This window comes from Platalea leucorodia (genome assembly GCF_965183815.1).
Source record: "Platalea leucorodia genome assembly, chromosome: 14".
Taxonomy (NCBI): domain Eukaryota; kingdom Metazoa; phylum Chordata; class Aves; order Pelecaniformes; family Threskiornithidae; genus Platalea; species Platalea leucorodia.
Window position 1 is genome coordinate 8,217,959 of NC_138836.1, and position 21,605 is coordinate 8,239,563.

A 21,605-nucleotide genomic window follows, 5' to 3' on the forward strand; every position below is an offset into this window, starting at 1 on the left:
TGGGAAGTGCTCCTGGTGCGAGTGCTGGCATCGTGCATGCGCTTCGCCACAGCAGAAGTTGCTGTATGAGACAAGCAGCAATGGAAAACCCATCCGAGTGCTTTAGCCTAAGTACATTTGCATTGAAGTGGGGGGGGAGAGACTGAAGCCCAAAATGTGCATTTCTAATTGATTATATGCATGGCTGCTGGGGCCCTCTTACACTGTAATGGTTAATTATGTCACTGGCTGCGTGTGCTGCAGCCTTTATTCATGTTGTATTCAAACAATCCCGCACAGTGCCCAGGCAGCTAATGCAGCTGATTGCCTGTCTGGAGAAAAATGAAGGTCTGCTTTGTTTTGGTTTGTCGTTTTTTTTTTTTAACAATATCGAGAAAAGAAAAATGATGAACAGCCAATTACGGTATTAAAATAATGTACCCTGACAGAAGATGATGAACAACCAGGTCTAACCTGCCTCTTGTAGCTTGTTGACTTTATTGGTAATTCCCTGCGGATTAGCTCCATCCCAGGGAAGCCTCCTCCTCCCCGGGGCTGCATGGGGCCGGGGGTCCTGCAGGGCATCCCCTCTTCGACTGCCTTTTTCCAGTGCAGAATCCATTCTGCTGACCCAGTCCCTGCTCTCTCCTTACTGGCCATCCCCCGATGGGTTTGCTGCCTTCAATCCTTCCTTGTGAAAGGTGTTTGAGAGGTACTAAATACCTTTGGGGGTTGTTTCAAGAGCTCCAGCTGCAAGGAGGTATACACTGAAAGACGCATCTTTGCAACGCCAGCCAGTTCTTCCTTAGGGGGTGAGACACGAGCCCAGGAAAACATGCTGAATTCGCTATAATTTAAATATCACTGTAATTTTGTGCAAAAGAACATATGCAGAGGTGCAGTCCCGCAAAGACAAATAACCAGTATGCTCTGGCTGCCAGCGGGGGCCCTACTGGGAGGGAGGTTTCCATCAGCCTGGATCTCACTGGGGCTTCGCTGTATTAGGCTCCACCATGCTCTGGTTGGAGAAATCAAAATTTATACATCTCCATCAGCTTCTATTATTTCTATAAATCACAACAGAGCTCAACAAGCCAGAGTACACGGCTCCATCAGCTTCAAACAAGCCATCTAACCAACACCACCTCCGCATCTCATATCTCACTTTTATTTTGAATTATTCTATTTAAGATGTTCCTGTGTTGCTAACTGAGCGTGTCCTGGGCAGAGATGCGGCACGTTTTAGCCAGAGCACTGGGAATTGGTGAAGTATCATTGCGGTAAGCACAATGCGTGGGTAAAGCTGTGCAGAAACTATGACCCAGTGCTTATTAGAGACTGAATTTATTAGACTTGTAATTAATGAATTGCTTTTGTTGTTTTCCTGCTGGGAGACCTCAGCAGTGCCTCCCCTGGGAGCTGCCCTGCTGTCCTGCGCCGCTGCCGGGCCCGGCTGGAGGGACAGCCCTCCCCTGTGCCGGGCCCTCGCACAGAGCAAGCTCTGGCCGCAGAAATTGCCATACCCATCCGAGCTTCAGGCGCTGCGACGGTGGCCGTGAGCTGCCCGCGGCCCTGCTGCCTGGGCTGCAGCTCACAGAGCAGGAGTCACCTGCACCGTGTGTGACCCTTTCCTTGTCCTTCCCGCTGTATCCAGGGAAGCGTCCCATTGCCGGATGCCCTGATGGAGCGGTGTCCTTATTCTTGGCCCTGCCACTACTTTTCTATGTGTTTTGGCTGAATCACTCAGTCTGGCGGTGCTTTCCAGAGCCCACAGCATCTGGCCCCGTGTCCCTCTCTCCTTTAGCCCTGGCTTTCTCCCTGCCCTGGTCCCAGCCCTGCCAAGCTGGCTTTCTCCAGCACGCTGGCTTGCTGCCCTCCAGTCCTCCCCGTTGTCTGCTGTGTCCTTAGCTGTGGATTTGACACTGGTGGCCAGAGCCAATTTTCCCTTCCCCAGTTCCCAAATGAGCCGTGTCCCAGGGAGCGCAGCCCACCCAGCGCTGCCAGCCCCGGCCAGGTCTCACCCCTGAGGGGGCTGTGTTTCCAGGTGGGGGGCACAGAGGGGCTGGGGGTGCATGGAAGGGAGGCACAGAGGGGCAGGGGCAATGCTGGCTCCCCCCCCGCCCCGGTGCTGAACTGGAGCCACCAGCCACAGCTGAGGGACTGGGGACAGATGGAGGGAAGCAGGGAGAGGGGATGGATGGAAGGAAAGGAGGGGACCAGAGGAAAAGGAGGGGAATAGAGCAAAAGTGGGGCAATAAAGGGAAAGGGTGAAAGAGAAGGGAGGAATGGGGAAAGGAGGGATAGAGGGAAGGGGGGGAGGGAGGAGGGAGGTGTGGATGGAGAAAGAGGGAAGGGAGGGAGGGGAGGATGGAGAAAGGGGAGGGAGGGAGGGAGGGGAGGATGGAGAAAGGGAAGGAGGGAGGGAAAGGGGGCATGGAGGGAGGGGGAGGTGGGCTGTCCCCGCCGGCGCAATGTGCTGCCCTCTCCTCCCCGGGCTCTCCCGGCCCTCCGCGGCGCGGAGCATCCCCGAGGCCGAGGGCCGCGCCCCGCCGCCGGAGCAGCGCCCGCGGGGCCGGTGAGTGCGGGGACCGGGGGGACCGGGCGGGGGACCCTTCCCGTGCCCGGGCCAGGCTGCCCCCGGGGAGCGGGGGGACCACAGTCCGCGAAGTGGCTTGGGGGGGGGGGGGGGGGGGGGTGTCCCGATTTGGGTGTAAAACCCTGAAAGTTTAAAGCCCGAGCGGGGCGGGGGGGTGGTCTGGGAGGTGCCGCCGGGGCGCGGAGCGGCAGGGCTTAGGGCATGGATTTCTGTATTTTCCGTTGGAGGCAGAGCGGCCGTGCCCTCGGGAGCTCCCCCGGGGGCCGGGGTGTGGGGCGGGGGGCAGCGCCCCGCGGGGCAGCGGCCGCCGCCCGGCCCCGGCGGTACCGGTGCGCGGAGCCGGTGCGCAGCCGGGCGCCTTGCGGGAGCGGCCGGGGCTGGGGGTGACCCGCCCGCCTCGCCGTGCCGAGGCCGGTGCCGTTGCCTGCCCCTTGCACGGCTCCGCTCCGCCGGCACCGCTCAAGCGATGCGGGTTCGGGTGCGCCGGGGCCCCGGCTGAAAGCTCCGGGGGCCCTTGGCACCCGGGGAGCTGATCCTGGCTCCTCAGCCCTGGGCTTGTCCTCCACCAGCCCGATCAGAGACACGGAGGCCATCTCTTGGGCACTGTGAGCATCCCTGTCTTCACCGGTGACTTTTGAACATTGAACTGAGGAAAAGAAGTGTATTTTTCACAGGGAATATAAAATCTGCTGGAAGTCAGGGGCTGCCAGTGTTTTTCAGTGTAGTAAACCCCTTGGAGAGGGGAGTGTGAATTCAAGAGAGGCTATATGAGAAAAACCTGATCTGGTTGTTAAGTGAAGTAAAGTAAAGAGAAAAAAAAAAATGCTGGATCATGTGTTATCATAAGAACAGGCGAAAGGGGACATGGAGCCTGTCTTCACTTCTCCACGCACCACTTATTCGTATCCTGCGAAAGGTGGTGAAACGTGAAATGTGGTATTTCAGCCACCGCAGCAGTGAGCAGGGCGGGTTTCCGACACACCGTTCGGCTCTTGATTAATTGCTTGGCATTTTGTAAAACTTCATCAGCCCCTCACGCGTGATGCTTTTTGCAGCTTTTAGGGTTGGGTCTTCCAGGCACGAAGCAGCAGGAGGCTCCTCGGTGGTGTCCGGAGAGCGGGTCTGACCTGCAGCACTGCTGTCCCCGCTGCTGTCCCCGCTGCTGTCCCCGCTGCTGTCCCCGCCGCTGTCCCCACCGTGGCCCTCGCACCCCCCGAACCTCTGGGGGCAAGCGGGCAACGAAGAGGAGGCCTCGCCAGAGCTGGTAGGTGGCCTGAACGGTGCAGGTGAACCTTTGGGAAGGGCAGCAAGGGCGTTGCAGTCACTGAAAACAGCACTACTTCAGCAAGAATGCTGAAAAGGAGTATTTCAGCTAAAAAGGCATATTTCTGCTGTTTGGTGCAGTAGCAGCGGGTGCTGGTGGCATGACCCGGGCGGGCAGCTTTGCTGGAGGAGCGGTCCCACGTTTCCATCGCTGCTGCCCTTCGGTTTCACGAGTGCCGTGCGTTGGGGCTCCCTTCAGAGGCTCACCTGCTGCTGGATTGTAGGGGCACCGTTTCAGTCGGTCACATCGTGACCCACGTAAAAAGCCAAAGGGCAGGAGACGGGCTCTCAGCAGCCTGTCCCGCTGCCATCACGCCTTCCCCTTGGCCACCGTGCGGCTGCTCCATGTGGCGTCCAGGGGACAGAAATGCTTCTGTGTGTTTATTTCTCCAATCCCTTGCTGTATTATTGTAGCTGTTGAATATATTCATTGAGCTGAATGAATCCCCACCTGGCAGCATCCATACCGCAGCGTTTGCAGCTTCAGCTTCATTTATGGAGAGGGAAGGGAATACAAAATACGAAAGGGAAATAATGCACAAGCCCACAGAGGCTTCAACGGTATTGGCAAGCTGTGAGCTGCGCAAGTGTGCAGCTGGAGCAAGCGCCGGGAGCTTTTCATAAGTCAGCTGGGAAGATTTAAAGCCCTGGTTTTAAGGTGGCATTTTTAATATAACTAGGTGATGGAGTCTAGGAGAAAAGTTGTCTGGGAGTCTTAATCTCACTGAAATTGAAGGGGATTTGGGTTCTAGGTGTGCTCTAGAAAGAGGATTTGGAATCAAACCAGACCAATTTTATCACTGTAGAGCCACAAACTTCCGACATTTATAGTAAAATATTTACTGGGAAAATGGAATTTGTGGAAGGACCACACTGATGCATTGTCAGGCTCGGAAAATGGGCTGTTACAGCCCAGTGGGGTTTGTGTCTGGTCCCTTGGAAGACAGGGCTTGCAGCTTTTCCATTATTATGAGGGAGGTATCATTGCTCGTCAGTGAAGAACCTCGTTAGAGATGCTCAGGGCTGCACTGAGGGGGGATTATTTGAGCAGCGCAGCAGATGGCATCCACTGACCCAAGACAACTTGCGGATAATTCATTTTCCCCACTCAGCGCCCGTCCAGTGCCGCTGGGTGACGTCCCCGTCTGCAGGGCGCAGAGGCTCAGGTCTGCCAGGGCAGGACCTCGCTCCCCCTCAAAGCCCTACAGGTGGGCAGCCCCATGGCCCTGGCTTCTTCTCAGGAGACATTAAACGCTTGGTTACAACAGGTGTCCCTCTTCTCTGTGGCAGCTCTGGCTGGGAATATCTCTGCTCACTCGGAGAGGCGTGGTGGGTTATGTTCAGTAGAGGTGGCCCGAGCATGGGATTGCAGCGGGGTCCCAGACGGGCACCTGTGTCCCCCCGCCTTCTCTGGCCGGCAGGACAGCGGGGACAGCAGAGCTGTGAGCATGGTGGGTAGAAACCTCCCCTTTCGCAGCAGTCAGAAACTTGAGTGTGGATGGGAGGGGGGTCTCTGTATGGGTTTGGTTATTAAAAATTCAGCAATAGAGGTTGATACCGTAATGCCAAGCCACAGTGAGACATTCCAACCATTGCTTAGACACATGCAGATAGGAAGAGTTTTCCAGTCCTCCCTTTCCCAGGACAAAGTCGCTCCCTGGGTGCCATGTCCTACACAAAAGCTGTTTGTAAGGATGAGCGCTTCAGGGACTGAGATACCATACATCACAGGAGAAACGTTTTTTAACTATTTGGGAAACACTTAACCGGGGTGATGCTCAAGTCGGACACCGAAGACTGTACCGGTGAGAGGCAGCGATGTGGGGGCTCACGGCAGGCACTGGCACAAGGCAGGACAGGAGATCCTGGAGCATCCTCCATCAGTTCTCATGGAGTGACAGACCCTGAACATCCTGCTCATCTCACAGCTAAAATTGTAACTCAAAGTCCGCTATCTGAGAGACCTTCCCAGGACTGCGGCAGGGTCTGGGTGAAGCCGTCGTGGGACTGGTGGCTGCTCTGCCTTTGTCTCCTGCCTTTTACCTGAGCAAGGGTGGATGCTATCGCTTTCTGGAGGAACAGACAGCTTTGCCTTTGGCATTGCCAAAATACTTGACCCAAGCTGGGGCTCTGCCTTCATTTCTTGTCATCCCCAGCTTCCCTCGTGTCAGGTTTCCCCCAGTTCCCGCTGCTGTGGCGGCTGAGTGGTGGTGGCTCTTGGGGGGATGCTCAGAGCTGCACTGGCTTTACATTCAATAGAAAATTGTCCTCTCCTGGATGCTCTTGGGAGACCCTGGAAGGTGTGGACAGCCAGAAGCAACCCCAACCTAGAAAACGGGGTGATTTGGAAAGTCACGTTAAATCCTTTCAATGCTGGAGTTGCTCCTTGGGAAGCAGCACGTCTCTTCTGAAGCACAGAAAAGGTGAGCTGCAGGTGGGAAAGAAACTGGGACAAAACTGCCCTTTTCTGTACAACAACTGAAGGAGGGTGGGGATGCTGAAGAGGAAAGCAATGTCAGCATCATGTGTGTCAACTGTTTTACAGTTCTTACTGTAAAATATCATACAGACTACATGGAGAAGAAACCATCGGGTCGTTATATAGGTGGTAGGAGAGGGACTGCTGGGTGGGTGCCACAGGGACAAGTGCATGATGATATAAAGGGACGGTGTGAATAGGAGAGGGGTGTAGGTGAAGACCAGCTACACACAGTCAGACCGAGTTCCACCTGGTAATGAGTGCTGGCCTGGGGGAAGGATGGAGAAAGGGTGAGACCGAGTCTATTCCCTGCCTGTTCCCACAGATTTTCCCAGGACGCGGCTGCGCTTCCCCGTGCTGAGCAGGGCAGGCAGCCGATGTCCTCCCGAGGCCACGCTGGGCTTGGTACCGAGCCATGCTCCTCTAACGGGGTCATGCTGCCTGTGCCGGGTCTCGGGCTGCTCCATGCCCTGCATGGTTTTTCCTACCCTGTCTGCTGGGACATTTACAGTTAAATCCTGGAAGTGGCAATGAATCTTGCTAGAATCAGGACAGTAGAAAGTTTCATATCTCCAATGATGTGTAAATGCTTATTATGCTTATGATGATATGTATTATGATGATATGCTTATTATGATATGTAAATGCTTATTAAGATCACATAACCTGACTATGAAACCCAGCAAGGTACACAAAGAAAAGACCTTTCCTATGTGAAGATGGGACCAAACTTCTGCAAGCTGCTCAATGTCAGACCCGGAGAGCTTGTGCACGAAGACACCACCACCGGCACCTGAGGAGCTGCATCCCAAACTGCTTAAGCAAAGCTGGATGGAGCAGCTGTTGTGTCTGGTAACTGGGTTTAATGGCAGCCACGAAGGGCACTTGGGTTATTAAGGTGTTTGCCTGAGGTGAGAATGGAACAGCCCTTCTCCGCTTTCTGTATGCCATTGTTTCAGTACACTTTTCTTTATGCCATTGTTTCAGTAGCTTTGCGGTAAAGCCGGTTTCTAAGCGGGGAAGGGGGAATGCAATCTCCTGGCTAACAAGGTGTCTGCTTCGTGCTGGCAATCACATTTAATCACGCCGAGGGGACGGAGGTCTCAGCGGCCGTGGCCGGTGCATGCAGCCCAACGTGCCGCTTGTCTGCAGCCTTCGGCGTTCAGAGATGCCAATGGTGCTCAGGGGATTTCTTGCTTTCTCTCATTTATCACACTGAAAGCCTTCATAAAAACACTCCAGCTGCCAGTGCTGGTGAGAAGAGCTGCAGCAGCGGGGGAAGAGCTGCGGTGGGCTGCCCTGCCTCCCCGGCACAGGTACCTGGGGCTTGCCGCTCCCCGTCACCAACACGGGGGAGGTGGAAGAGTTTTAATTAGCTCTTGATGCTATTTTTTACCTCCCAACACTGCTTAATTTAGCTCAAGCTGTCATGCACTCATCATTAAGGAGAAAAGAAGGAAACGGGGGTGTTGGCCCCTCTGCTGAGCAGCCTGGCGGGAGCAGCCTCATCTCCTGCAACCTGGGCTTTAACTGGGGCTTGTTCCTAGACCTTCTGTGGCAGTAAATGTTTATAGCCCAGAGAAATTTCATGTGCTGGCGTTTGTAAATTCACGGCTCCTGCAGGGCTGAGGAAAAGGCTTACGCTGCATTTGTGGTTCTGTTCATACCCACTTCAGCTTAAAACAACATAAACGTCTTATGGAAAAGGTGCCTGAGATCTTCAATCGTGCTGCGACCTGCCTTGCTGCTGGAAGAACACAGAGACCTTGAAAAGCTGTCATTGTGCAAGGAAGAGGTTTATTCTCCTGTTTTTTATATACAAGGCCATTGCAGGACTTTTTGTGCCATCTTAAATGACACATGGAAGTGAACAAGAACCAACTGTTAAAGATTTAATATTCCCCATGACCAGCCCAGCCTTGGTCCTGGTGTGAAGTGGATGCCAGCAGCTGAGCCAGCTGCTCTCCTCCAGCCATTGCACTCCCAGTGAGATTACCTTCGCTTATCCCTGCTGCTGGGTTTGCTCAGGCTCCCTCTGCGCCAGCCAGGGTGAGCAGAGCACGACGCTGAAGCCAGAAGAGGGTCACTGGATCGTCAGGTTACTGGAGTTTATGTATTTAGGATATAAAGCACAACCTGTATGTACAGCACCCAGAGGTTGATGGGCGGGCACCGCTCTGCACAGCCCACAGCAACGAGATTTCTGCACATCCTCTAGCAAAGTCACCAGCTGGTTTGCTTTGCAGCACTAGATATTCCCCCTTTTATTCTGCCTTTGTAGCTCTTTGTAGGGTATTGAAACCAGCAGTTTGACTCATGTCCCTGACTGCGAGCACTCTGACACACTGCAAGTAGGTGAATATTGTATGGCAGCTTTGATACGCAGGGGGTGAGAGGGTGTTGGGAAGGGCTCTGCAAAGAAAAAGGCTCAGCTATTGTTAGCGATGTAAACTTTGCCTAGATATATAGTTCAGACCTGGAGAACTGGACTTGGGTGCATGGGCAATATTGCAAGCTCAGCTTTAGCCCCTACTGCCTTCTTGAGAAATGCACTTGGTGTAACGCATTTCTACAAAACCACAGGGTAGGAGCTGCTGGCACGTGGATGCAGAGACCTGCCTGCCATCCGCCTGTCCCTGTGTCCTGGCCTCGTGCATCCCTCGTGTGAGTCAGTCGGAGGTGGAGAGCCGAGGCTGCGCCCTCTCCTGCGGTCCAGGACCTCTCCCCTGCCCACAGCCAAAGCCACTCCACTCCCAGCTCCTCCCAGAGCCGCCCATCAGCCGAAGCATCCATCGAGGACCCTCCTCGCTGTGACACTTGCCTCGCGGTCGGTCTGCCAGAATACGAGCTTCCCACCTTCACAGCCAACATCGCAGGTTTTCCACTTGCCAAAGCATTGCTTCAGCCGGGGTTAAAAGAGGTAAGAGCCTTAAACACCAAGGAGGAAGGAGACACGCGGGCGGAATGTGCTCTATATGAGGTTTTGAGGGGATATTTGTGGATCCAGAAAGACCATGTGAATGAGCACTAGCTGTAGACATGGGGGCTGTGCCAGCAGCATGTGAGCCGGGAGTGGGGGGGCTGTTCAGTCGATGATTTTATTTGTTGAAAGTTGCTGGCATCATCCAAAGCCATTAGTGTGAATGAGCTGGAGCGGAGCCATCGCCCCGGCGAGCGCAGCGGTGCAGGCATGGCAGAGGCGGCCGGTTCAGGAAAGTGGCTTGTTAGAGGGCTGGGGTGGGGAGATAAATCTCCGCTGAGCTCCTTTGGCCTTGGGAATATCATTTGATCTCCTTGCATTTGGTGCTGGAGCTGAAGGTGGGCTCAGTTAATCAGTAACAACTGTCCTTGCAAACCTGGCCCAGGCAAAAAAAGGCAGGTTTTGAGCAGTCTCTAGCAAAACGGGCAGGCTTTGAGCAGCCCACAGCAAAACGACCAGTGCATAGTAAAGAAGGAGAGGGAGGAGCAGCCATGGGTCAGCTTTGGAGGTTCACTAAGCAGGCTGTGGGCTCAGCAGAAAAAGAGTATTTTCCATATAGCATTTCCTTTATGCTTGCGCTGTCATGAAAGGCTTTTTGATCAAGCTTAAAAAAATAACTTGGATAAGAAAAGAAGCATGGGAAGTGCCAGGGAAAAGGGGAATTTCTCAGAAAAAAATATGGAAGTCAAGTTTAAAAGAAAAATCCCAAGTAATCCCACTCATAAAATTAGTTAGTAGTGAGCATTGCAGTGTGTGGAGGTTGCACATCGTTTCTTCCGAGTATTTTTCAGGTGTTCCTTGTGTCTGTGACAAGCAAAACTAATAGGATTATGATTGCTGTGGCTCCATCTAGGTTTAAATAACTCATAACCAACCTTCTTTTTATTTTTTTTAAGAAAAAACCTCTCTGGAGAGGCTGTGAGCCCAGAGCGCTCGATTGATTCAATGCTGCTGTTTCTATCCAGCTGTAATGGCAGGGCTGCGTGCGGGGCCGGCCGTGCAGCACCGCCGTTAGCAGCCGAGGGGAAGCTTTCAAGTCCAATATTGATCCTTTTGAAGTTTATGGCTGCTGGTAGTCGCAGTTACTATTGCTTGTTCAAACTGCCGTGTGATGGACTATTTAATTTCTTAATATCAGGCTAAATCTCCTCCACATCAAAAAGATTTACTTCTGTACTTAATTTTTCCAATACATAATTTCTCTCTCAGAAATCGAGCTGACATTTCTTTATGACACTAATGCAGCTCTGTAAAGCTGTCATGTATTTCTGTCTTCCCACGGACAACGTGAGGTGGTGGCTGCCGGCAGCACAGGACAGGGCTCGTGGGAACCCTACGGACCAGCTCCAACCCACGTCCCCTGCGGCCGTTTCCCTCTCAGCGTACCAACCCAGAAGATATTGCTTTGCTCTTCAGCCATCCCTGTTCTCCTTCAGCCATTATATGGAAGCAGTGCAGTCTTGTGTTTCTCTCCTGCCTGCAGTACACCTTTTCCAAGTTTCAGGAGGGACTGTTGCTTCCCAAGCAGTAATTCCAAAACCAAAACTATCTTTCCCAATTGCCCAGTTTTCCAGGTCAAGTTTGTGGAGTCCTGGGTCCCAGGTGGAGCAGCGGCCACTGCCCACACCATCTCCTCCTCTTCCTCTCCTCTGCTGAGCTGCGTATGCCCAGCTGTGGCTAAAGTCATCTCGCTGTGTGCTCCTCACATCGGCAAAACCCTCTTTGCAAACCGATAGAACATCAGTTTGAGCCAGCTGGATGCAGGCTGCGTCTTGCACGCGCTGATTTAGGACCGAAGCATTTGCTCCCCTTGGGTGCTCCATAAGCCCAGTGGGAACCGCCATGCCCTTCTGCGACCACCTTTCTATTCCGTTGTGGTTATTAATGACCAAATTAGGCTTTTCTGGGTTGGCCCACAAGGGAGCCAGGGTGACGTTGTGCTGTCTGAAGGAGGGTGACGATGCGGCAGTGGCCTCAGCACGGTCCTGCCTGCCCGAGCGCTGCCAACTTTGAAAACTTTAGTTCTGAAAGAGCCACTCTCCTTGACCTACTTATTTTTGCCCACGTTCGTGGCCTGCGTTGTGTCCCGATGAAGAGATCGTGCTGCTTGAAGGCCCTTTATTTTTAGCCAGCCCAATTTTCTTGTTGCAGCTTAGTGGGAGCTGGTCCTTTCAGTTCAGCTCCATCACAGCTCACGCTCCCCTGCATTTGCCGGCTCTTACCCAGGTCCCTGATGTTCTTTGTGCATCGATCGCTCACTCAGTGGGTTTCCTAACCCTTTCCACCAGGCTTCGTTCCTCTTCCTTTATGTTCTGCTTAGCCTCTCCCACTGCTCCAGGTCCATGGCTTAACTTCTGATTTCCCTCTGCCCTTGGCGTGCAGCGGGGACCAGGCTTTCACAACCGCAGAGGCAGGTCGCCAGGCTTGTCCTGGATCCCAGCACCCCTCCACAAACAAAACCTTCCCTCCCGTCTGCTCCAATAACCTTGGCTGTGCTTCCCCTCCTCACAAATGTCAGGAAATTGGAAATGATGCTCTAGCCACATAAAAATCAATAGCTGCCTCCTTGGCCTGGCTTGGCCCTGCTCTTTCTACCTTTACCCAGGGCAGGAGGGAGCGTGGTTTTCTGCTGAACTCGGAGCAGTGATTTATTGGTACGATCCATCCTGTCCAGGCAGTTGACCAGCAAAATATTTATTTTTCCCAGCCCATCCACCTAACCCAGAGCAGTGGCTTGTGCTCGGTGTTAGGTCACGGAGGGGTGGGCTCAGAAATTTGGACCAGGATAATATTTTCTTTCTGTGACCATGGAGGTAAGGACTTCAACTCACTCCTAGATCTGGGTGAATTGTGCTAGGAACAATGCCAATATTAATTTCATTTTCCAAAGGGGTCAGTCCCAGCAAGGCCCATGTGTAGTTTCCATCAGAAGCTATGCTTCCAAGACGAAAAGAAATTCATTATGAGGACTGCAGATTACATTGCAGACTGCCTTTATTATTCCCTGGACTACTACCAGAAGGCACAGTGTGATCGAAGGAGCAGGAACAGTTCTAAGGTCTTATTTCTTGGAAATCTTTGGGGCTATATTAATTTAATTTAAAATACAGCTCCTGTTGGAAACCAAACAGCATCACCTTTTCAGCTCTAGGGAGCAAAACACAATTGGTAAAGTTTACTGGGGACTAAATCCTTGCTGAAAATCAAGGCAGCTCCTGTTTGTGTCCTTGAAAAATCTTTCTCTTGGGAGCCCTGCTAATTCTCCAGGCACTGGACATGGGGGAAGGTTTGTTCCGAGCGACTGCACTGCACCATCCCTGCCTCCTGTCCCCCACCGCATCGGGCTCGATTTTATGTGCCAGCAAGACGGCAATAGGGATCACTCTCTAATGCAACCATGATTACATGGAAATTGAAGTGTGAGAGGGAAAAGAAATGAGGCAATTGAGAGGCGTGATTCTGATGCTCGACCCCTCTCCCTGCTGCTAGCATCACCCCAATGACCAATATAAATGATGCCAAATGGGTGTATTTCCAGTGCCTGGTGTTGAGGAACAACAAATCATAGGAAATACTTAGCTGTTTCCCTCTGAATGACTTTATCTGGACTTTCACATACTCCCTACTTTGATTTTTAGCTCCTTATTAACAAAAAATGTGCAGGAAGGATGTTTGTTGATGATACATGAGCCAAGAATAGATTCCAGCTCCTTTTACCATTTTGGCATCAAAATGCCAAGAGGGATGAGACACCCTGTAGTAAACACTGTTCATTTTGAGGCGGCAACTAGAAAATATGGCTAAGTTAGGGAGAAGAACGGATGAGCCAGAGGATCTGTGCTTGGCCTGGTTGTATTGCTGGATCAAATGTGATCTATAAAGAAAGAGCTGCGAAATGGCATATTCCCATGCAGTGAAGGGGTAAAGTGGTGTCCTAACATCTACAGCTTTCTGCTTATTGCTTACTGCCCTTGACAGTAAGGTTGTCCTCAGGCTATCAAGGTGTGGGGCTACCTTTGCAGGACATGCTTCTCTGCCCATACCTACCAGTTCTTTAGCTGCTACCTCCTAATTCCTCAGGAAAAAAAAAAAAAAATCTGGGCATCTCCTCTGCACATCTTGCTCCTCATGCTCCTAGCAGGGAGGTGTCCCTCCCGGGAACACGTCCTGCTTTTCTTGAGCTGCGGGAAATGTTAAATAAGAACATTAAAAATGAGGCTCGTTAGAAAGCCAAAGGTGGAAAGCTTGCAGTAGCAGGAGCTGGAGCATTTGCTTGGACTGTCTGTAAGTGATAGCACTCCCCTTCCCGTAGGTCTGTACCTTCTGGGAAACGGCTCAGTGTGAACGTAGGAAGAGCCAAATCCTTAATTTCATATGGGAGAGAATTGTCAGAACTGTTACAGCGCTTGAGGGTGCAAGTACATCTGCTTCCTACCAAGATGTACTCGTCTGCTTTGGACTCGGGGTAGGATGCAATAATAAAAGTCTGTCTCTCCCTTTCTCTCTTTCACTCAAGAACTTGCAACTCTTCCAGCAGCATTCCCTGCTTTTCTTTCTTATTGCTGCCCAGAGCAGCGAGCTAGAGGTGCAGACAGGCCTTGGGTATTGCATCTGTTCGGTAAATGCAGTTATTTGGACTCCACTGTAACTACAAGTTTCCTTCACGTAAGTCTTGTATGAAACTTGCTGCAGGATCAGTGCAGGATCGGGCTGTCGGGGAGCCTGGTGCTGTGCATTTGTGCTATAGATGTGCCGGGATGGGTACTGCAAGAGCACAGAGCTGCCCGAGAGCGCTCGGCTCGCAGGCGGTTCAGCGGCACGAAATAACTATCGCCATCATCTGCTTGTATTAATCACAAGAGAGCTATGGCAGAACATTATCCTTGGAGGCTTTCGAGTGTAAAAGTGCAAGCTGTGAGGACTTTTAGCATCTCTGAGAGTCACTGTAAGCAAGTAAGTATTAATATATTTACATCAGAGGTGCAAGAAATAAAGCCCTCCTCCAGTCTGCTTGCCCACCCGGCCATGTCAGAACAGCAAGCCATCATCTCCCAGCCCAGGCAGGAGCCACATCTCCTGATTTAATCACTAAATCCCGCCACCTTTGCTGCAGTGATAACAGCAAAGAGACCTCTCTTCCAAAGAGCCCCTTCACCAACGCGGGCCGCGACAGCGGACACAGGCTGTCAGCACAGGCGTGATGGAGCTATTCCTGCGTAGGTTCAAAAGCTGACACCCGGGGAGACGTACGACATACGTGCCCTGGCTCCGCTGTTTATCCATCATTATTTTGGGAATAGGTGTTTCAAATGAAATGTGCGTTTAGGAGGACTCTGCCCTCCTTCCCAGGCAGTGGGACGCAGCAGGGGAAGGCCGTGCTCTGCCCCCAGCCCTCTCCCGTTTGTTCTCCCTTGAAACTTCACGCAGCGTGAACAAGGCTCGTGCAATTTTAAAGGGAGCCCGAGGAAGATGTGTCCCGCTGCTACCATGTTAAATTTGGTAGCTTTTGTTGTCTAGCTGGATTTATGGGTTTTTTTCGCCTTACTGTCTGCAGTGCTGAACAACAGCAAAATGTGCCTTGGAAAATATACACGAGGCGGCACTTATCTGTGATTCATACTGCCTTTATAAATGCAGGCAATAGCACTATCTGCCTCGTTCCCACTCCCCAGAAGACCGTCTCTCCCGCGTGTATCTTTTCCTTTGTGCTCTTGTGCCTCTAATCTTTCAGTTCTGTGGCTTCCTCCCCCCACCCCACCCCCACCCCATATTAATTGCACTTTTTCTCTGCTGCACCAAGAACTTTGATTTCTGGTGACATTTTATCAGTCTGCAGGATACCGTGAGAACTGCTAAATTCCACAAATTAGCAAAAATAAAAGAGAAAGAAAATATTCCATCCATAAGCGACACAGAGGATGAGGGAAGGTTTTTTCACCTCCTTCTGTGATGTTTTCCCAGGGCCTGACTGCAGCTCTCTGGTCCCATTTCCCCGCCTCCCCCTGAAGCACAAGCCCAGTTTGGACCAGTTCAGCCTCTGCGTTCAGCTGACACTGGTGCTTGCAGCTCCAATCCGGCAAGCACACTAAAAAGCAAAAAAGGCAGGCTATTGCATCACGGTGCTCTGCTTCGAGGCATTTGATGATGTCATTCAGTGGGCACAAATGTAGCATGGTTTTTGAAAATGGGGATCTTGATACTTTAATGGGTAAAGAGGGAAAATGGCAATATTTGGGGAGGCAGGGTGGTGACCAGAGCTGCTCAGGTGGGTGTTTTGGTCTGGCAGCTAGAAGTATTTTTGCTGATCCATTAATGAGGTGTCCATGAGCCTCAACAGGTTCCTGTGCCAAGGAGATCTGGCTGGCACTGCTGCCCTTAGATAAGGCTCTGAGGACGGCAGCTGCTGTGGTTCGGCTTCATCCTTGGGGAGACGAGCACCGGGTTCGGCTGGAGCAGCAGGAATTCACCTGCAGCAAATAAAATGGGAGGCGATGAGTGGCTCCCACCCATCCCGTGCTGCTCCCGCCCCGGCACCCGGCGTTCAGCACATCCACGAGCCCTGGGCCGGCGTGGGGCAGCAGTCGGGTGGGATTTGGTTCAAGCTCTCCATCTGTCAGGGCACACCGTGATTGTTTTAATGGCTTATTTCAGCTTGACCTAAATAAGCAATTAAGGGCAGAGAGCAAAGCTTTGATACATCCATACCCCCAAAAAGCAGTAGACGACTCTGTGCTGATGGCCATGTCCCCTCTCCCGGCAGCTGTCCCCACCGCCGCCTCGGCCCCCCATGCTTTTGGCAATGAGCGCCTGTGGCAGGAAGGCGCTGACCCTGCTCAGCAGCGTGTTCGCCGTCTGCGGCCTCGGCCTCCTGGGCATCTCCGTCAGCACCGACTACTGGCTCTACCTGGAGGAGGGCATCGTCCAGCCCCAAAACCAGACGGCCGAAATCAAACTGTCGCTGCACTCGGGGCTCTGGAGGGTCTGCTTTCTGGCAGGTATGGCCTCCCTCCCAAAAACGCTCCCTGCAACGTGATGTTTGCTGCGCGTCAGCGTCATACCATGGGAAAGGGCTGGGGAATATAGGATTTGTAGAGGCTGTGTCCATCTTTGCTTCCAAACTTAGGCACAATCTGAGTAATGCCATCACCTCATGCCCAGCTTTCATAGTCAGGTGGATAAATGTGCCTTTGCACGCTGGCTTTGGGTGAGTTTGCTGCTGCCGTGCCAGACCCCGCTGCTCCCCGTCCCGCTCCGATCCAATGCCGCGGCCACAGTGCCTTGGGCAGCAGCTCAAAACTTTCCATTTTGTCCCTGCAACATTTAGATTCAGGTCAGCTGGACTGTTCTCTCCATCCACGCCAAGTTTGATGAAGCGGCTTGGCTGCAGAGACGGAGTTGAATAAAACCCAAGGGAACAGGAATCTCAAAGTGACCGATCTGAAATGTCACGAAGTTTAAACTGCTGCTTTGAAAAAGTCGGGGGGGTGAGGAGCTCTGAGACCACCCCTGGGGTGACCTTAAACCCTCTGGCTTCAGGGTTCACGTTTCTGTGTACAAGGGAAACCTTTTGCACAAGAGAGATGGCAGTTAGGAGTCTTTCTTCAGCCCCAAACCCTGACACCCAAGAGGGAAGCAGCACTAAAAAGCAAGATTGTTTTTTACGCATGCACTGAAATTCATTTTAAAGCCACTCTCTCCCCCACCAGAAATAAACAGACAAACACGCTGTAGGTGTGACTCGGTCTGTGTTTGCTGCAGGTGAAGAGCGGGGCCGGTGCTTCACTATCGAATATGTCATGCCCATGAACATCCAGCTGACGTCTGAATCCACAGTCAACGTCCTGAGTAAGTGGTTCGGTGGGGCCTTACTCTTTGTGTCCTGCAAAGCACCAAAGGGTCACTAGGGATCCCCCCAAGAAATCTTTGTCCTTGCTGAAGAAGCTCCTAGTTCCTTGACAGTGCTACCATGCAAGGATGCAACTACATTTTTTACTACGTGAATTACCCAATATGCTCCTACGCTTTTGGGGACATCCCTTTCTAATGGTAGGATGCTCACAGAGGATCTAAGCTGTACAATTTTCTGTCACTGGCTATTCAGCACTGATGTTTATGGAAGTATTTGGCTTTATAGTCTCCTCTCTGTAATTTGCAGCTGTATTTATTATAGCAGTCAATTTTATGCATTACATAGTGGGATAAATTAAGGATGGAGTGTCACAGCTCTCACGATGAATTCTGCAGTCATTTCTGATTTAATAAATAGAAGTGTTCAGCAAACAGTTTCACAGCAAAGCTAGAGAAAAATGCAAGTTCCGACGGTTTTTCCCCTATGTAACACTTCACGTAGAAACCTTCAGAAATGCAAACATTAGCAGGCGCTTCCACAGCCAGAGAGAGTCACGTCTTTACTCAGCTCATTGGCAATGAGGGGAGCCCCTGCCAGGGCCCGGGGAGCCGTGCAGGGGCAGCCACGTTGACCAGGAGCGAGGAAGGACACAACGTGGCCAGAGAGCAGCAGGGCTGCAGCCGTCCCGCCCGGCCGAGCCCATTTCTCGCGCTGCGTGGGAGGATTGACCTGTTCTCACTTTCCTCTGCTCCTCTCCTGCCAGAGATGATCCGCTCTGCCACCCCCTTCCCTCTGGTCAGCCTCTTCTTCATGTTCATCGGCTTCATCCTGAGCAACATCGGCCACATTCGGCCTCACAGGACCATCCTTGCCTTCGTCTCGGGGATATTCTTCATCCTGTCAGGTGAGTTTTGCTAGCCAGGTTTTCTCCTGAAAATCCTTGAGCATGGAGCACATTTGCTTTTGTAGCTGCTGGTGCTCTCCTGACCTGCTGTGGTGGCTCCTCCTTGGAGTCATCAGCTGGGGGGCCTCCCGGCTCGGCCCTGCAGCCTGCTCGGGCTTTGCAGGATGGAAAATCACCCGGTGTAAAACTCGTTTGTGGCAGTGGCGAGGAGATGTGGGGAAAAACACCCACGACCCGTGCAGGAGCAGGTGCTGGGGGAGAGGACGCCTCTCATGGCACGTCGGTTGCAGGAGAGATCTGAAACTTCAAACTGCTCAGCCGGGATGGTTCTACATGAGACAAGTGAATGTTTTATTCATGGTGTTGTGCTAGTGTTAAACAAATAGCTGTGACAGCCAAGCTTTGAAGCCAGCTCCTGCCGGGTACACACAGACTTGCTCGAGCAGGTAACGGTTTGAGTGAAATGAGAGGGCTGCCCGGGGTTAGCTCAGCACGAAAGCAGCCTCTTTCCTCGGTTATTTCAAGGACTTTTTTTACACTTTCACCCACAAGTCAGGTCTTAAAGGAAGGTGCTTCTTCGGCGGCTTCATCCCTCAAGTGTTTCCCACTGTCCTTCTCCTTGGTTTCCCCCCAGGTCTGTCCCTGGTGGTGGGGCTGGTCCTCTACATATCCAGCATTAACGACGAGATGCTGAACAGGACCAAGGACTCAGAAACGTTCTTCAATTACAAATACGGATGGTCGTTTGCCTTCTCCGCCATCTCATTCCTGCTCACGGAGGTACCTGGGATCTGTCACATCCCTGTAACGAGTGTATCCCGTTCTCAGGTTGGGGGGGACATTGAGGCTGTGAGCAAAAAGAGGACTCAGAAGGGATTTGAGGCTAGGCTATGAGAGCAGATATATAGTAACGGTGGGAGACATATACAGTGGGGACAGACCCCAAGCCTGGAGCGCTGATGGGGCATTTGAACAGGATTTGATGCCGAGCAGAGGAGATGTGGTTGTGCCGTGTTATTTTCTGCAGGAACCCGGGGAACAGGGCAGCGAAGTGACTGTCCTTGGGAGCCCTTGTGCATCGTCAGCAGAGCTTTCTTTGCTATTTATATTTTTGTTCTGTTTTGGTGGTGGTGGAGAAGGCAGCCGTTAGCAGGGTGAGCGTCAGGCCGTGTCTCTCTCCCCTGCAGAGCGCCGGGGTGATGTCCGTTTACCTGTTCATGAAGCGATACACGGCGGAGGACATCTACCGACCTCACCCCGGCTTCTACCGTCCCCGTCTGAGCAACTGCTCCGACTACTCGGGGCAGTTCTTGCACCCGGACGCGTGGGCGCGGGGACGCAGCCCTTCGGATATCTCCAGCGAGGCGTCCCTGCAGATGAACAGTAACTACCCGGCTCTGCTCAAGTGCCCCGACTACGACCAGATGTCCTCGTCCCCGTGCTGAGCCCCGCTACCCCTGCGCCCGCTCCCACCCAAGCGCCGACGGTCGCCACGTCCTGACTCCGTTAGTCTTTTTTTTTTTTTTAGGCCACTCTTTCAGGGCAATTCTCTATTTATAGGAGCGTAAATATAACCAGAGAGATTGGTTATATAACCAGTAATGTAACCTAGAGAATTGGGATATTTTCCTTTCTTTGGTTTTTTTTTTTTTTTTTTTTATTCTTCCCTGCATAACTAAAAATCTCTCCAAAGTCCTCTTCTTTCAGCTCATCCTGCTGAGCAAACAGCAGTTCTGCCTGGGGGATAAATCCAGGGCTGGACTCGAGAGCAGAAAAAAAAAATAGAGTAGAACTAAGAAAAAAAAAAAAAAAGTGTATTTTTTGGTTTAGGTAGGCTGCAAAAGTTTGTGCACTTGACTGTATCATTTAATTATAGATTTACTGGCCTAAGTGCCAGCAGGCGTAAAAGATTTGTGTGAATTTCCAAGAAATAGCCATCATTAGAAAAATATAAATTTTGTCTTGATTCAGTATTTACTGATTGATATCTGTTGTTGCTGGATATCACTTTTAACCAGGCTGTAATGGGAAATAGCCATCTTTCTCGACTATACCTCAGTAGGCTTAGACACAAGCAGGTTGTTGTTTCTCTGTGGCCGCCTGCAAACTGTTGCTTAAATATCGCACATTAGACTGGAGGCACTACAGCCCTGGGGTGGCTCAGCACCCAGATTTCCTCTGCCATCCCATAGACTGGGGGGCTGAAGAGACTGGGAGAATTTCAGTGCAGCATCGAGTGGAAAACTACCAAAAACTTTCCCACAGGAAACATTAGGCACAGGATTTAGGGGAAATTATGGCCAGAAGTGCAAGTTATTTTGGTAAACGGTGAGATCCCAAATGGGTGTAAAGTGATGTAGCTGAAATTAATGGCACTAGTGCGCCATAGCAAAGTAGTTGGCTTATATTTAATTTTTGCAGAATACGGTATTTTAGCTGCTTTTGTGTGTGTGTGTGTGCATGAACCTTATTTTGAGGTTTTAAGTTTTAAAATTTCATATGATGCTTTGGCATTTTGGTATTAGAAGACTTGACAGCTGCCAGGGTGAGAGCATCACTCTGATTGAAAACGAAGGGCAGGGAAGGAAAAGGCTGTGCTCCCTCGTGCGCTCCTGTGCAAGCCGCGAGCTTGTCGCCTCGCAGGAGAAAGAGCTTTGTCCAAACTTTATTTCTGTTCTTGTTATTTTAAACCTTTCTGAAAATGTCCTTTCTGCAAAACAAAACCCTCCAGGGATTCTTGGTATATTTGAGCTTGTTTTGTCTTACTGTAATTAAAACAAACAGAATATACACACCTTTAACCTCATTTGTAGCATACCGTGAAATGAATGTTGCACCTTTTTGTTATTTAATTTAATATTTGTTGGTTTTATTTATTATTTATTATTTATTTATTATTATTTATTATTTATTATTTATAAACTGCTCCAAAGTAGGGTCCAAGTCCTGGCACAGCACCACTATTTGCATCGACTCTGACGCCCGTCCCGTGGGACCTCACTGCAGGCGTATTTCCAGCCAACTCCTGAACAGGATTATTTCCTCTCCAGTTCCTTCAGATAAGCAAGTAACGTATATCTAGTGTATATCTAGTGTCACTGGCTCCTAATTTGCTGAGTTTTAAAACTAGGGCATCTTTTTGTAGACACAGTTGTATTTACCCTTAGTTTTTATATTACCCTCAAGCATCTGTTTTCGCATTTTAAAACCCAGTTTGTAAGTGCTACATGACAGGCTGGCTGCTGGGAAGTTTCAAGCATTAAAGTACAACCCAGCCCCACCATCCAGCGACAAAGCTGGCTGATCCTCATCTGTTCGCCCCACCCAGATAAACCATCAGTTCTCTGCTGTGATCTCTATGTTGGGTGTGAATCAGGTTCCAAGAAAGCGCTGGGATTCACAAGTGACGATCTTGCATTTCCCAGAGCCCAATCTAGTTTGCTGGGCTTGATGTTAGTGGTTCCTGGTGGCTCAAAGACAGCTGCCTTTGTATCT

At 51.3% G+C, this 21,605-nt stretch overlaps 1 protein-coding gene across 1 annotated transcript; it reads left to right on the plus strand.

Annotated features, from left to right (window-relative positions):
* Window positions 1-16,144: 16,144 nt before the first annotated feature.
* On the plus strand, window positions 16,145-19,555 carry CACNG5 (calcium voltage-gated channel auxiliary subunit gamma 5; the record flags this gene model as incomplete). The annotated part of the gene is made up of 5 exons (XM_082327116.1): window positions 16,145-16,352; window positions 17,116-17,202; window positions 17,970-18,110; window positions 18,745-18,890; window positions 19,298-19,555. The coding sequence occupies 5 exons, from the start codon at window positions 16,145-16,147 to the stop codon at window positions 19,553-19,555; spliced, it is 840 nt and encodes a 279-aa protein (XP_082183242.1).
* Between the last annotated feature and the right edge of the window lie 2,050 nt (window positions 19,556-21,605).